The following is a 16,645-nucleotide window of genomic DNA, read 5'->3' as shown; positions in this document are numbered from 1 at the left end:
GAATCCACTATTCACAAAGCTTTATAAAATGGAAGTATTTATTTCTGCTTAGCAAAATTACGTTTTCTAAAAAAGACATGTTTTAACGTCTCTGTAATAAGCAAGAAGGGAAAAAAGAGAAAAAAGGGAAAGAGAAAAGGGAGAGGAGAAAATGAGGAAAGGGAAAGAAAAGGGAGGAAGAGGAGGAGGGAGGAAGGAAGAAAAGATGTCAGAAGAAAAGAACAAAGGAGAGAGGGAGAAGGGAAGAAGGAAGAGGGGTAAGAAGGTGCCTCAGGGGATGTGCTGCTTGTGGCATCCTGTCAATCACCAATGCGAGGCTACAAGAGTTGTCTTTTATTCAAACACTGGCTCAAGTGATCACAATTACATTGGAATCCTATGTTACATAACCACAGTGTTTACAAACTGTGGACATTTGATAAATGTAGCTTAATTTTTCCAAATATGTCAAAAAGTAAATTCATCAGGAACCCAGCAGATCTGATCAGGTTTTTATGTAAGTTAAAAAAAAATAAAAAATCAAGGGTACAGAGCCGGGCATGTTTCATTTTCTTCAAGTACAGCAGTGGCATGTGAAGATCGTTGTCCTCGAATATTTCAATAAATTTAATTATTGTTGCTATTGTCCAAGGTGCACTGATAAACTATTTGTATAGCCTGTAGTCAAACACTACAAAGATAAAGCATATCAAGGGTAGGAAACAGGGCCTCGATATAAACAGCTCTTACCCACAGGAGTTAACTCAGACAAGAAGTTGAAGGTTGCATACTTGAAACTCTTATGTGATTGTTAATAAACATTAAAGTAAATGTAGAGAAAGTATTTTGTACATTTTTTTTTTTTTTTTTTTAGAGAAAGACTCACAAAAAAGCCCATAGGCCAGGCAAGGTGACTCACACCTGTAATCTCAGCACTCTGGAAGGCAGAGGTAGGAGGATCACTTGACCCCAGGAGTTTGAGACCAGCCTGGACAACATAGCAAGATCCCATCTCAACAAAAAAAAAAAAATTAAAAATTAAAAAAATTGGCCGGGTATGGTGGTACACGCCTGTAGTCCCAGCTACTCAGGAGACTGAAGTGGGAGGATCACTTGAGCCCAGGAGGTTGAAGCTGCAGGGATCCAAGATCATGCCACTGCACTGCAGCCTGGGCAACAGAGCAAGACTTTGTATCAAAAAAAAAAGAAAAGCCCACAGATGGGAAAGATCAACAAGGGCTACAGTAGTCCAAGAAATGTTGAGGAGGTCCCCATTGAGTAAAACAGAATACATGCAATAGAGGATTATTACATGTAATACCCCTCTGTATAATAGAGGGTGCAGAGAGCAAGCTCCCAGCAACAGCTTGACATGCATAATGTACACAAAGTAATAGATGGAAAAGGAGGATACAATCATTTTTATAAATGAGCACTTACTTCCTTCTGGTCTTGGGATGATGGCTGTATTAAAACTATGGGACAGCTAATAAAAGAGAATGGGAAAACAGAATTTTTTAATCAAATCAGCAAAAATTATTCAAGTAGGCACACTGAGGACCATACAAAAAAAAATACATTTTTATAAGCTTGATACTGGTTAATGTGATAGAATAAGAAATTGGTCTTCATCCCCACTTCCTGACACAGAACATCTAAACTCTTGGGATTTCCTGAGTAATAAGAACATCTTTTGTTATTCATAACAAGATCCTTTTGGTCACATGTGAGTTTATGCTAATGAGGTGACTTCTTATAGAGCCCCTGGATAGGCCATCTCAGGATGGGGCTGAATACCACAAACACCCAGTGATATTTCTTTCAGCCCTACCCACCAATCTCTTCAGCAGTGAGCTGGCGATTGAGTTCTGAAACAACGAGCTCTGATAAGCTTCCGCGTTGGTGAACACGAGGAAGTGCTGGGAGGCTGGTGTACCCACTGAGGGCATGGGGGTTCCGTGCACCCACCTCAACCTCACTTCAAACTTTGTCCTATGCATCTCTTCCACTGGGCCGTTGCAGAGTTGTAACTTTTATAATATACTACTAAATATAAGTATTTCTCTCAGTTCTGTGAGCTAATCTGGCAAATTATTAAACTGATGAGGGGTTCACGGGAACCCCCAATTTATAGCCAGTTAGCCAGGAGTATGGGAGGGTCCAGACTTGTGATAGGCACCTGAAAGTCAGGCAGTCTTGTGGGAGTGAGCGCTAAACATGTGGGATCCAACACTAACTTCAGGCAGATAGTGCGCTATGTTTTCTCAGTTAATAACACACTATCATATGCTCGGATGCAAAGATAAATAACAAAAAGGAACATCTCTGAGACTACTTTTTCTCTCCCTGAGGTATACCAAATGAGCAAAAATAAGATAAAGGGGGCAGGGTACTTAAAAGGGACTTATTGAAAGTTTGTGTATACTTGAAATACTCAGCCGTACAGCTATGGAGTGATAAGGAAACTGCTGTATTCTAACCATTAAGATGGAGCTCATGTTTTCACCAATATTTCTAAAAATCAGTATTTACCTAAAGAGATAACTCCTGCCCATAATTTAAGTAAGTACAGCAGAAATAGCACGGTGGTAATTCTAGGCAACCTTTAAGAACTGTAAGGCTGGCAAATTATTTGCAAGGCTTACAACACCCACCAAAAATATGCAGTCCCTTCAGTGTCCCCATGTAAATACATAGCTGAATATTGTTTTTCTGCAGACTTGCCTTTGTCTGTGTATCTCTGAATTAATCACTTGGCTCCTGACTCTAAAAGAGAGGTTATATACGTCTTCAAGGTTACACTGACATTGCCAACAGACTTATTTTTCAATGACTTAGTTTTTTCGCTATGCGAACTGACTTTCCAAAGTACCATTATTTTTTTTCTGTATTTTAATAGATGCAAATCCAATATACTTCCTGCATCTCTGGGGAGATACATTCTACTGAGTGTGCTGTCTTTACTAAAGAAGATTAGTATAACCTGTTTTGGAGTCTCAGTAACCATAAACACTGTAAATACTCTTGATTCACAGCTAAAAATTTCAACAACAAATTAAGAATAAATAGAAATAAGGCTGGGTGTGGTGGCTCATGCCTGTAATCCTAGCACTTTGGGAGGCCAAGGTGAGTGGATCGTTTGAGGTCAGGAGTTCAAGAACAACCTGGCCAACATGGTGAAACCCCGTCTCTACTAAAAATTACAAAAATTAGCTGGGCATGGTGACACACACCTGTAATCCCAGCTACTTGGGAGGCTGAAGCAGGAGAATCGCTTAAACCCAGGAGGCAGAGGTTGCAGTGAGCCAAGGTCAAGCCACTGCACTGCAGACTGGGCAACAGAGTGAGATTCCATCGATCAATCAATAGAAGTAAAATACAGAGGCTAAATGCATCCCAAATATGGTAAGATGACACCCAAATCTGACCAAGGATGCTTTGTTTTTGGCGGGGGGGGGGGGGGGGTGTAAGAGTGATACATTCCCCAATATAGCATCAATTTTTATACTATGTTAATTTGGGTTTTCATTTTCCAAGTACTTCAAGATTACCACATGCGCTGCTGATCAGCCTCCTTGCTCTCATTTCCTATACACTCACCAATGCGCTCTCTGTTACCACAAGATAACATTAGCTTTCGCCCATTTCATAAGCTCTATTCTGAAATCTGTTTCTGCTCTACATGATACTTCCTCTACTTCCAAACCATTCTTTTTTTTTTTTTTTTCCTCAACAATGCTGAACTGGCAAATGCTTTCCAGATAAGCCTGCCTGGTACCTGCAATGGCAGTTTATTTAGAGTCACACATAATACTTTAAATAGAGTTTATTTAAATTGGTTCTGTGGCGTTTTCTACAATTATCCTCACTAAATCCCCAATACATAATCTGCCAAATTCTCAACTCTCAAAAGCCACTAGTCCACCAAAATGAAGGTTTCAATAGTGGCCAACAGACTGAATCTTGGTGCCTCTGGATCTATACCACTACCTTCAATTTATTCCTCAAAGCACTCTGAATACAGAGTGCTGCATAATACTGCATACTGTAAACTACTAGATGAAACTTTAAACTGTTACATCAAGCAAAACAATTACAGCAGTCACCTATAATATTGCCTGCACTATCTCACATTTCCTGTTCCATCTACACTGAGATCAAAATGCATCGCAGGCATTTATTGTGTTCATCACCCAAAGTACTGTCAAGTAGGAAAGATGAAATTGAGAATTTAGATGACTTCCTCAAGCAAAGCAAATCAGAGTGGCAAGTCAGGAAAATACAGAAATAAAAACTAATGATACACCAGTCTTATATGTACTGCTGCTTGCCCAAGCCAAATTACTAGAATGTTGAATGCTTCCATGATGATTTTTGGAATACCTGTTTCAGAAGGGAACTTTTCTCAAATACTACACAAAAATAACATAAAAATGAATGCAAGTCAACTCTAAAGGCTTTGAAATAAAACTCAACCATTGATTATTCTTACAGCTTCCTTTCCACCCAGAGCTTCCAACCACTGCTTCCTTTCCTCTTCGGAAAATGCCTGCATGGTCAAGGAAACGCCAGGCCTGAAAGACACCAGTAACAGATCAGGTTACCCCTTGGCCACTAAAAGGCAAGTTTTTCCTAAGATTTAACTGTTGTAACCTTTTTTTTTTTTTTACTTTTATCTGTGGTAATACATGTAACCTAAAATTTATCATCTTAACCATTTTTAAGTGTAGAGTTCAGTGGCATTAAATATGTTCACAATGTTACATAATCATCACTACCAACCATTAACAGAACTTTTTTCATCTTGCAAAACTGAAACTCTGTACCTGTTGAACAATAACTTTCAATTGCTACATAAAAGCCTAATATTCCATTGTGTGTGTATATACCACATTTTTCTTATCCATTCACAACATCCGTAGAAACTTGGGTTGCTTCCACCCTTTTGCCTGTTGCGAACAGTGCTGCTATGAACATGGATGTACAAATACCTGTTTAGGCCCCTGCTTTCAATTCTTTTGGGTATATGTCAAGAAATGGAATGGTTCATATGGAATATACACATGAATATACAAATGGCAGAGGAGCGTTAAGAAAAGATGCACCCTATCAGATGTCATCAAGGAAATGCAAATTAAAATGAAATACAACACACTCATTAGAACAGCCAAAACCCAAAACACTGACAACACCAAATGTTGAAGAGGATGTGGAGCAACAGGAACTCTTATTCATTGCTGGTGGCAATGCAAAATGGTACACTTTCAAAGTCTGGTTGTTTCTTACAAAAGTAAAAATACTCTTACTGTAGGACACAGCAATCACGTTCCTTGGTAGTTAACTAAAGGAACTGAAAACTATGTCTACACAAGAACTTGTACATGGATGTTTATTCACAACTACCAAATTATGTTTGACTCACAACTGCCAAAACTTTGAAGCAGCCAAGATGTCCTCAGAAGGTGAATGAATAAACTGTAGTACATCCTGATGATGGAGTATTATTCAGTGCTAAAAAGAAATGAGCTACCGAGCCATGAGAAGACATGGAGGGAGCTTAAATGTATGCTACTCAGTGAAAGAAGCCTATCTGAAAAATCTACATACTGTGTGATTCAAGTAGATGACACTCTGGAAAAGGTTAAACTACAGAGACAGTAAAAAGATCACTGGTTGCCAGGGACTGGAGGGAAAGGGATGAACAGGTGGAGCACAAGATTTTTAGGGCAGTGAAATCTTCTGTATGATACTAGAATGATGGATACATTCAGTATACATTTGGGCAAACCCATAGAATGTACAACCCAAGAGTGAGCCCTAATGTAAACTATGAATTTTGGGTGATTATGATGTCAAGGTAGGTTCCTCAGTTCTAACAAATGCAGCATTCTGGTGGGGGTGTTGATAATTGGGAATGCTATGCATGTGTGGGAGTTGCGGGGAATAAGGAAAATCTCTATCTTCCTCTTCTGACTGTGAACTGAAAACTACTCTTTAAAAAGTAGTCTCTCAGAAGCTTTTTTTTGAATGCAGAGTTGTCCCCTAAGCTGAGAAGGTGCATAGAAGACCAAAAGCACACTCTGGAGGAGCTAAGATCAGCCTCCTCACTGGCACCCATGAGCCTGCTGGAGAGTGGCACAACGGAAAGCTGCGGAAGCAGACTGGGGTCCAGCCACACAGGGCCTCCCTGGCCATGTGGGATGGTTTGGCTCTGGGTCCGCACCCAAATCTCATGTAGCATTTACAATTCCCAAAGTTGGAGAAGGGGCCTGGTGGGAGGTGACTGGATCATAGGGGTAGACTTCCCCCTTCTTGCTTTTGTTTTCATGACAGAGTTCTCACAGGATCTGGTTGTTGGAAAGTATATAGCCCGCCCCACACACACCCCCACCCCCACCCCGCCCCCGCTTCTCTCTCTCTTCCTCCTGATCTGGCCATGTAAGACATGCTGGCTTCCCCTTTGCCTTCTGCCATGATTGTAAGTTTCCTGAGGCCTCCCCACCCACGCCTCCTGTTCCTGTACAGCCTGCAAAACTAAGTCAATTAAATCTCCCTTCCCCTCCCCTTCTTTATTTTTGAGATGGAGTTTCGCTCTGTCTCCCAGACTGGAGTGCAATGGCGCAATCTCGGCTTACTGCAACCTCCACCTCCCAGGTTCAGGCAATTCTCCTACCTCAGCCTCTGAGTAACTGGGATTACAGGTGCACGGCCACTACACCCAGCTAATTTTTCTATTTTTAGTAGAGACAGGGTTTCTCCATGTTGGCCAGGCTGGTCTCAAACTCCTGACCAGGTCACTCCTGACAAAGTGATCGGCCCACCTCGGCCTCCTAAAGTGCTGGGATTACAGGCATGAACCACCGTGCCCAGCCTAAACCTCTTTTCTTTATAAATTATCCAATCTCAGGCAGTTCTTTGTAGCAGTGTGAGAATGAATTAATACACCATGCTAACGATTTAATTTATCCTAAGTGCCACTAAAGGTTTTTAGTAGGGGAATAGCCAGATCAGGTTAAAATTGCACATGAACAGTCTGGTTGCTGGGTGGAGAATGGACTGAAGAAAGCAAGAGTTGACTGCAAAAAGATATCAGAAGACTAAAAGGATGATACAAAATGGCAAAAATGAAAAAAGAAACAATGAATGGGCTCGGGAAATATTCCAGAAGTGCTTCTACATGCCATGGGCAACAAAATGATGAGTATGAAAGCTGTTGCTCCAAGAATAACAAATAGAAGACAGATCAACTACAATATACCATCAGTAACTAGTAAAGGAATTCAGTGACAACCACGAACCACTGTAGCAAGTAAGGACCTAATATACTTAAATATACTTAAACTCTCAAAGTCAGACCATGAACCTAAGGAAATTCCTTGTCCTCTCTAGTTCCTTTTTCTTTTCCCCTGAAGTTTTCCACTGATGATCATATGTGGAGGAAAAATATTAACTCGAGATAGATGGCTGTATATTCTTCACCATTTACACATACAGCAGCAAATAGAGATGCTGGATAGGAAGAAGAATGACTGATTCTAGTAACCTAAAACACAGAAATAACTGTTGAATGATGAAGGGCTTAAAGAGTTATGACTAGAAGTACAAATACTGAAGTGAGGGAAAAAGCAATTATCAGGCTTCAGATCAAACAGCCATATTATTTCTGGATAAAAATCCAAAGAAACATAAAAAGTAAAGTATTATTATATGTCTTGCCTCCAAGCACAATGACTCAAACTTGAGCCACACAGCCCTTTGTGGAAGCCAGCAGAGAACAAATTTGTTGAAAGATGAGAGATTAAGTAGAAATGGATCATCCACAAGGAAAGAATTCCATTTGTTTATATATTGGCAAATAATGTAATGATAACTCAAAAAAGTTCCACTATTGAGAATTAACTTGTCACAGTATACGTTCTTCAGAACACTTCACACTTGCAACGCATTATTTTAACATTAAAGGGATCAGCCACTAGTATTAATTAAGGCTGGGTTCCCATCCTCTCACAAAGACTGCTCATATTCATTTTCTATTTACTGATTCCCTGCCTCTAAAGTATTAGTGTAGGAAAAATAAAACATTTGCTAGAACATGTTTCAACCATTTCAAATTTCTCAAGTTTTTCTTTTCTAATAATCAATTGCTAGGACATCACTAAGAAAGAATGAGACTTTGAGAAACACTGGACACATTTCAAACTGCAGAAGCAATAGCAACACACTGTTAAACCAAAATATAAAAATTCTGTAGTTTTTGAAACAAAGGACATATTTTATTAATAAAATTTAATGGATGTAAAGGAAATATGGTGAATCTCAGAATAGTAAAGAATAGAAAACTTTACAAAGTACATTGGATTATTCACATTTAAATAAAAAATAAACTTTGGGAAGCTGAGGCAGGAGGATTGCTTGAACCCAGGAGTTTGAGACCAGCCTGGGCAAAATAACAAGAACCTGTCTCAAGGCGTTTTGTTGTTGTTGTTGTTGTTGTTTTTAAGTTATTTATAGATAGACAAAGAAGAGTGGAAAGGGAGGAAGGAGGGAAAAAAATAGCAATCACATCTTTGTTTCATGGAGAAGCTAAGATAACACTAGTGACTCCATTAGAGCAAGAATTAGAACTGAGAAAGTTCCAACTGGGGGTTCTTGGAGCCATATTGCTGCAATGCATTCTACTGGTTCAGCTGAGAACACTGCCATTTTCTTACTCACCTAATAATTCACTTAAACCAAACTACAATCTGAGTACCTACTAAGTTCCAGATACCATTTTAAGCTCTGGATGACTCATCACATACAGCAAGTCAGAACTGATTCCTGGTGAATACACAGGCAAAAGTATAAATTTCATGAAGGAAAAAAATAAACCAGGTGAAAAAGGGCAAGCTGCCAGGATAATCTTTATCTAAAACCCTAATTATTATCTGTAGTACCTAAGTTTGGGAATTGGAATCTGAAGAAACAATATTAAACAAGTTCTTAAATTCATAAATTCTTTTTAAAAGAATTCTTAAATTCATAAATCAGCATCTCGACCTCTTTCATTCATTCGTTCAAAAAAAAATACAAATACATGCTATCACCAATCAGGCACTACTCTCAGCCCAAGCATAAGAAACTGCCTATTATCTGTATTCTACATTTCACTCTGTATCTATTAAGTCTCTTTCAACTGCGTGTTCTATAGCTCTATCAAACCATGTAGAAGACAGGTTTTACCCTTGTGTTTTAAGTGACAGATTACTGAGCTTATACATTCAGAAAATTCACAACGAAAAAAGACAGAAACATTCACAAGTCTAAGGAGACATTATTGTAAACAGAGTAGCTATTAAGTGAATAAACAAAGAAGCAGATACCAAAACTTATAATGGTAACAATCAGGAATATTCTATTGCTTTTCTAAGAGGAATGTTGAAAAGGAAAAAAAAAAAAAAAAAAACCCAGCATGTAACAAGTTCTGCCCTACATTTTATTATGAGAAGGGGAAACTGCTGAAGCCAAAAAAAGTTTTTAAAGTTATAGAAATGTAATCAGTTTCTCATAGGGTTTCTGGGGAAAAAACAAAGTATAAATCCATGAATCAAGCATTTTTTCCAGAGATGATAAAAGCATGTTGCCTAATTTTACTCAAGGTCAAGTCTTTATAGTAACTTCTTTCTTCTGTCCACCAAAAAAAAGTTTCAAATAGAGCACATGAGCAATGACAGTCAGAAGATTACATGTTCTAATGAAAGTGAATTCAAGCAATCATTAGAGAACTGTTGCTTCCACCTGGAATGTAAAAAATTATGAGAGAACATCATCCCCACTCTACCAATAAAAACAAGATGGAGAACCTATGAAATCACTGTTTTTCAAAAACTCATTTAAGAGCAAAGATGTAAAAAAGACCTAATGAATGAAAATCCAAAGAGTGACAAGCCACTCCCTGGACAGAAGACAAAGACATACAGACACACAGACACACACACACACACACGCATGCACACACACACACCCCAGCTGCTTTCATCCATGGTGAAGTAGCAAGACAAAGAGGAAACCATCACAGACAAGGAAAACAGTGGAATTTTAACAAAATTTTAAAGGTAGAACACAGGCCGGTGTGATGGTTTAGAATTCCTAGGAGACCTAGACACAGAGAGTCTGAACCTGCCCTCCAACTCTTGCCCGTGGGACCTCATGAGCTCATGAGGAAGTCTGAGAGCAGGACTGAGAGACCGCCCTGAGGTGGATCCGAGGGGCTACTCTGTGTCCTAATCCACCTACTCTGTGTCCTACTCAGAGATGGCATGGCCTGCCTGGAGGGTTTCTCGAATTGTAATCCCCACATATCGAGAAAGGGATCTGGTGTAAGGTGTAAGGGAATGGTTCCCCCGTGCTGCTCTCCTGATAGTGATTGAGTTCTCACAAGATCTGGTGGTTTAAAAGTGTTTGGCAGTTCCTCACCCCATCCCACCCCACCCCATCTCTCTTTCTCTCTAAAGATAACCTAGGCAGAGGCTGAAACAGTTTGGAGGGCTCAGAAGAAGACAGGAAAATGTGGGAAGGTTTGAAACTTCCTACTGAATGGTTTTGAAGATGGGTGATCTTCAAAATGATCCAACCACACACAAATGGAAATCAGGTGGGAAAAGTGAAACAGAGAATCTGAAATCTACAGGGGCAGTATCAAATGCTCTAACATACGGTAATTCGAATCCCAAAAAATAAACAGAAAATGGAGTACAAGAAACATTTGAAGGGATAATGACTAAGATTTTCTAAACCGAGTAGTAAGAAATATCAAACCTACACATCCAAGAACCTCAATGGAACCCTGGGCAAGGCAAAACAAAAAAAAAAATCATAAAAATTATTTAAAAAGAAATAAGGAAAACAACAAGAGAGAAAGACAACAGAGGAGAGAGGAGAGACTGATAAGAAAAATGGATGACTTATCATCAGAAAATAAATGGAAGCCTGAAGACAATGAAATGACTTCTTTAAGATGTATAAGGGGAAATCTATGAAAACAATTCTATATACATCAAAAATGAAGGCAATATAAAAGACATTTTCAGATAGACAAAATAGGAAAGAAATCTTCTCTAGCAGGCCTGCATTACAAGAAACGCTCAAACTAAAGGCAGCCTAAGGAACTTAAAAGAAATGGAACAAGATAAAAACCCAGTTTTGCAGAAAAGAATAAAGAAAACCATAAAGGACAAATACGTTAGTGTTAAAAAAAATATGGCCCATTCTGGCTAACATGGTGAAACCCCATCTCTATTAAAAATACAAAAAATTAGCCGGGCATGGTAGCAGGCGCCTGTAGTCCCAGCTTCTCAGGAGGCTGAGGCAGGAGAATGGCGTGAACCCAGGAGGCGGGGCTAGCAGTGAGCTGAGATCACACTGCCTAGGCAACAGAGCAAGACTCTGTCTCAAAAAAAAAAATAAATAAATATATATATATAGCCAAAAAAGTTACACCCACATGTATGCATATACCTGTATGTAAATAAACAGTAAATTTCTTTAAAAGACCACTGATAATTGATTTCATAAAGTAAAAGTAGTCATGTATAATTACTTCATAACATATGTAGTTCAAATGCTATGTAATTCCCACATTCATAGTGTATGTAGAATTAGAATATATAGTAACAAGAGCATAGAGAGTGAAAGGATGATCGGAAGTCATCCACTGTTCTAAGGGTCTTTATTTTTGAGAAGGCAGATATTATGATTATTTTAAAATCCATGTTATACTCTGAGACACTATCTAAAAAATACATTAAAAGGCATAACTAAAAATCATTAGAAAAGGCAACAGCAAAAAAACTAAGAAAAGCAAACATGGAAACTAGAAATCAAAATCAAGATGGCAGATTAAAGCCCATACGTATCAAAAATTATATATGGATCGGCTGGGCATAGTGGCTCATGCCTGTAATCCCAACACTTTAGGAAGCCAAGGAAGGATGATGGCTTGAAGTCAGGAGTTCAAGACCAGCCTGGGCAACACAGCAAAACCCCAAGTCTACAAAAAAATGGTAATAATAACAAAATAATAATAATTATATATAAACTAAAACTCTGCTTAAAAAGGAATGGCTAGCATATTTTTTAAAAACAGAACTCAAGCATATGCTGTTTATAAAAAAAAAAACAAAGTTTAAACATAAAGAATCAGATAAAAGGAAAAGGGTGAAAAAAGCTATGCTGTACAAACAGTATAAGAAAGCAAGTGTAGCTATATTACTGTTAGAAAGTAGATTTCAAGATAATTATTAGCACAGAGAGATATTTCATAAAAGGGTCATTAAGACAATATGTACACATGCAGAAAAATCCTTTCGATATTCAATACATATTGATAGACTATAAACTGTTTTCTCTGACCAAAAGAGTACTTAAGTAGAAAAAAAGCAATAATATTACATGTGGAATATCTCCAGCCATTTGGAATTTTTAAAAAATACTACTAAATATCACGTTTTCGATCTATAGCCTAATCACATAAGGAAATAAATCATTTTTAACTGAATTATAATAAAAACAGCTGAAATAGTCCTTAGGAGAAAATTTATAGATTCATCTATAAACATCTCAAAAACAAGGTGTAAATTTAATGATCTGTGCTTCTAACTCAGGTTATGAAAAGAAAAATCCAAAGTTAAAAAAAATAAATTCAGAAACGAATGAAATAAAAAGTGGTTAATATGGATTCTCTGAAAATATTAACAAAATTGATAAACCTCTAGGCAAGACTTATCAAGAAAATACGAAACAAAAATCCCTACCAAGCATAAGTTACCATTATAAATCCTATAGATACGAAAGGAACAAGTATATATGACATTTATGCCAATAAAGTCAACAACTCAGAGAAAATAAATTCCCTGAAAACCAGTTTATCAAAACCCAAGAAAAATAGGAAATCTGAATATCATTATATCCTCTAAATAAAATGAATTTAAAATTTTTAAACTTCTCACAAAGAAAACTCTAGGCAAAGACGACTTCATAGGTGAATTACCTCAAACACTTAATACCAATATGACACACACATTTATGAAAAAACAGTGAAGAAGGGAAAACTTCCCAATTCTTCTGTAGCCATCTTAACCTTGGTACCAAAACCAGACAAGGACATAAAAAATGAAGATCATAACACACACATCTCTCATGAACATAAATTTAAAAATCCTTAACCGAATACTAGCAAAATGGATGAAGCAGGTACAAAAAGCTAGTACATCATGACCAAGTAGAGTTTAATCTCAGAAATGTGAGGTTAACTTATAAAATTCAGTGTAATTCACATCCAAAGATTAAAGAAACATATTTAATGATCACTTCAAGAGACACTGAGAAACATTTTGTCAAAATTCCAACCAATTCATGCTTAAAACTGGGAATAAAAACGTCCTCAAAATGAAAAGGGCATCTACAAGCACTTTTTAGCTAATGTTACACTTTAAATAATGAACACTTTTCCTAAGATCAGGAACAAAGCAAGATGGCCAATAACACCACTTCTGCCAAATGTTTTACAGGCAATCTCAGGCAGTGTAGGCAGGCAAGTAAAAGAAATAAAAAGCACACAGATTGGAAAGGAAGAAATAAGGCTGTCTTTTTTTTTTTTTTTGAGATAGGGTCTCTCTCTGTTGCCCAGGCTGTAGTACAGTGACACGATTATGGCTCACTGCAGCTTTGAACCTCCTGGGCTCAAGCTGTCTTCCCACCTCAGCCTCCTGAGTAGCTGGGACTACGGGCACATACCACCATACCTGGCTTTTTTTTTTTTTTTTTTTTTTTTGAGACAGGGTCTCATTATCTCATTATATTGCCCAGGCTGGTCTCTAACCCTGAGCTCAAGTGATCTTCCTGCCTCAGCTTCCTAAAGTGCTGGGATTATAGGTGTCAACCACCATGCCTGGCCCTAATGCAGTTTTTGTCACATATAAAATCACTGTGTACATTTAAAAATCCTAAAGAAACTGCCAGAACTAACAGAACTAATAAGTGCACTTAGCAATATTGTAAGATACAAAAACCAAGTATGTTTCTACATGCTAATAGTGACCAGTTGGAAATTAAAGGTAAAACAAATATCATTTTAAATTATCATGCAGAAACATAAAATTTAGGAAAATTTAACATCAAAAAAAAATTCCCATGACTTCTATGCCAAAAACTGTAAAACATTACTGCGATAAATGGAAAGTCTAAATAAATGGAAAATCAAGTTCATGAACTGTAAGGTTCTATATTCACAATATTGACCTATGGGTTTTGGGGGTTTTCTTGTAAAAATAAATTAATTCTAAAATTTATATGGAAACACCAAGGACTTACAATAGCCAAAATTGTTTTAAAAAGAACAGAGGACTTGTACCACCTGACTAATGATACAGTAATCAAGGTTAGTGTGTTACTGGCAAAAGAACAAGACAAAGAGATGCAACAGAATAGAGAATCTAGAAATAGACCTACAGATGCACAGTCAAGTGATTTTTTAGAAAGGTGCCACAACAATTAAATGAGAGGCAAGTCTATCAATAGTGATGGAAATACTGGCTATTCACCTGGGGAAAAATTAAACAAACCTCAACCATCATGTCTCACACCACACATCCCCCAAAAATCTTCGCGAGTCATGGACTAATTATAAAGCTTTTAAAAGAAAACATTGGAAAATTTCTTCAAAACCATAGAGTAAAAGAAAAATTTCTTGGTGCAAAAAGCCCTACTAATAAAATGTTTTTAAACTGATAAATTCAACTTCAAGTTAAAATGTTCTTCTCATCAAAAGACACTGAAGAAAAAGATAAGCAAGCCACAGATCAGAGAAAATATTCACTATTATTATATCTGGTAAATGATTTGTTTCTAAATAATTCCTACAATTCAGTAACAAAAAGATCAACAACACAATTTTTAAATGGGCAGAAGATTTTAATAGACACTTCATGACAGAAGAAACATAAATGGCCAATAAGCACAGGAAGAAGTGCTCAACATCTCTAGTCAAAATCGGCTAAAATGAAAAAGAGTAACATAACCAAAGGTTAGTAAGGAAGTAGAGCAAATAGAACTCTCATACATTGCTGGTGGGAGGGTAAAATTACTTTGTAACCTTAATTGCCTGAGAAGTCAAACATACATATACCATACCCCAGCAATCCCACACCAAAGTATTTATGCAAGATTAATAAAAACATATCTCCACAAAAACTCTTGTACAAAACTTTTGATTCTGGCTTTATTTTCAGAAAAGCTAAAAATTTTTCTATGGCCCATGCTCCAGTATCCTTCAGCATACAATTTAAAAATAAATCCATATTAATGTCAATTCAGATTTCCATTTAAATATCACAGCCAATATAAAATGTGTCTTTCAATACACCACCACCACCAATATCATCTTTAGGGAAAATTCTTACATTCTATGAAAAACACAGAGGCCTATATACTAGAAATGCTGCTTATGATTCTACCCACTCCATGTTCTACCAGTTCCACTAAAATTCTTTTAAAATAACTTACGTTGTTCTTCTTTCTACACTGGTATCTTGTTAGTTCCCGAGTAACTGATCATCATTGAACAAATCACATGGAAAAGTCAAGACACAGAGCCCTTTCCATTTGGCTTTACTTCATTGCTTATACTATAACCAAATTAAGCTATGGTTACTTTTTATTGAAATATATATATATAGTTCTATATATAGACTATACAAATATATATGAAATACATATGAAATATGTGAAATATGTGACACATATTTATTGAAATATATATAGAAATATAAAAATACATATCTTTCTATATATATATTGAAATATATATCTGTATTTCAATAAAAAGGTATAATTCCACTTAAATAAAAAAATTTACATTTAAAAAGTTTACTTCCTGCTGGGCGCGATGGCTCATGTCTGTAATCCCAGCACTTTGGGAGGCTGAGGCAGGTGGATCACCTAAGGTCAGGAGTTCAAGACCAGCCTGATCAACATGGTAAAACCCGTCTCCATTAAAAATACAAAAATTAGCTGGGCATGGTGGCTCACACCTGTAATCCCAGCTACTCAGGAGGCTGAGGCAGGAGAATCGCTGGAACCCGGGAGGCAGAGGTTGCACTGAGCCAAGATCACGCCATTGCGCTCCAGCCTGGGGGACAGGGCAAGACTCCATCTCAAAAAAAAAAAAAAAAAGTTTACTTCCATTCAATTCCACAAGTATTTGTAGGGGTCTCTATCTTATCGCATGCATTAAATCAGGACTTCTCAACAGTGGCACTCCTGACATTTTGGACCAGATGATGTTTTGTTGCAGAAGCCCGCGCTGTGCCCTGGAGGGTGTTCAGCAGCACAGCTGTCCTCTACCCTCTAAATGTCTGTAGCAACTCCCTGCCCTCTTCTAACCCCCAGCCCCCAAACACACAGTTAAAATACATTATATCACTGTCTCCAGATATTGCCCAGTGTCCCCTGGGAGCAACATCACTCACACTTGAGAACCTTTGATTTAAAGGATTATCTCAACATGTGTTCTCCATACTTCCTGTGATTCCTTTTTTGCCTTGGGCCCCCTTCCTCTGAACCTCCAAACTGGTTACCTCATCTTCAAGAGTCAATTTTAAAAATCACTTTCTTTAGTAAGCTCTCCCAG

At 37.5% G+C, this 16,645-nt stretch overlaps 1 protein-coding gene across 6 annotated transcripts in view; it reads right to left on the bottom strand.

Moving 5' to 3' along the window:
• The window catches only part of ARHGAP10 (Rho GTPase activating protein 10), a 337,402-nt gene that overhangs the window by 161,667 nt on the left and 159,090 nt on the right, over nt 1-16,645 (bottom strand). For all 6 annotated transcript variants that reach the window (XM_054486509.2, XM_054486510.2, XM_063664171.1 and 3 more), the window contains 2 exons: nt 4,472-4,553; nt 1,420-1,465 (listed from right to left, as the gene is read on the bottom strand). In XM_054486509.2, coding sequence (XP_054342484.1) covers nt 1,420-1,465; nt 4,472-4,553 — 128 coding nt within the window. The remainder of the gene's footprint in view (nt 1-1,419; nt 1,466-4,471; nt 4,554-16,645) is intronic.

This window comes from Pongo pygmaeus, chromosome 3, assembly GCF_028885625.2.
Source record: "Pongo pygmaeus isolate AG05252 chromosome 3, NHGRI_mPonPyg2-v2.0_pri, whole genome shotgun sequence".
Taxonomy (NCBI): Eukaryota; Metazoa; Chordata; class Mammalia; order Primates; family Hominidae; genus Pongo; species Pongo pygmaeus.
This window is presented reverse-complemented; position numbering and strand designations above follow the sequence as displayed.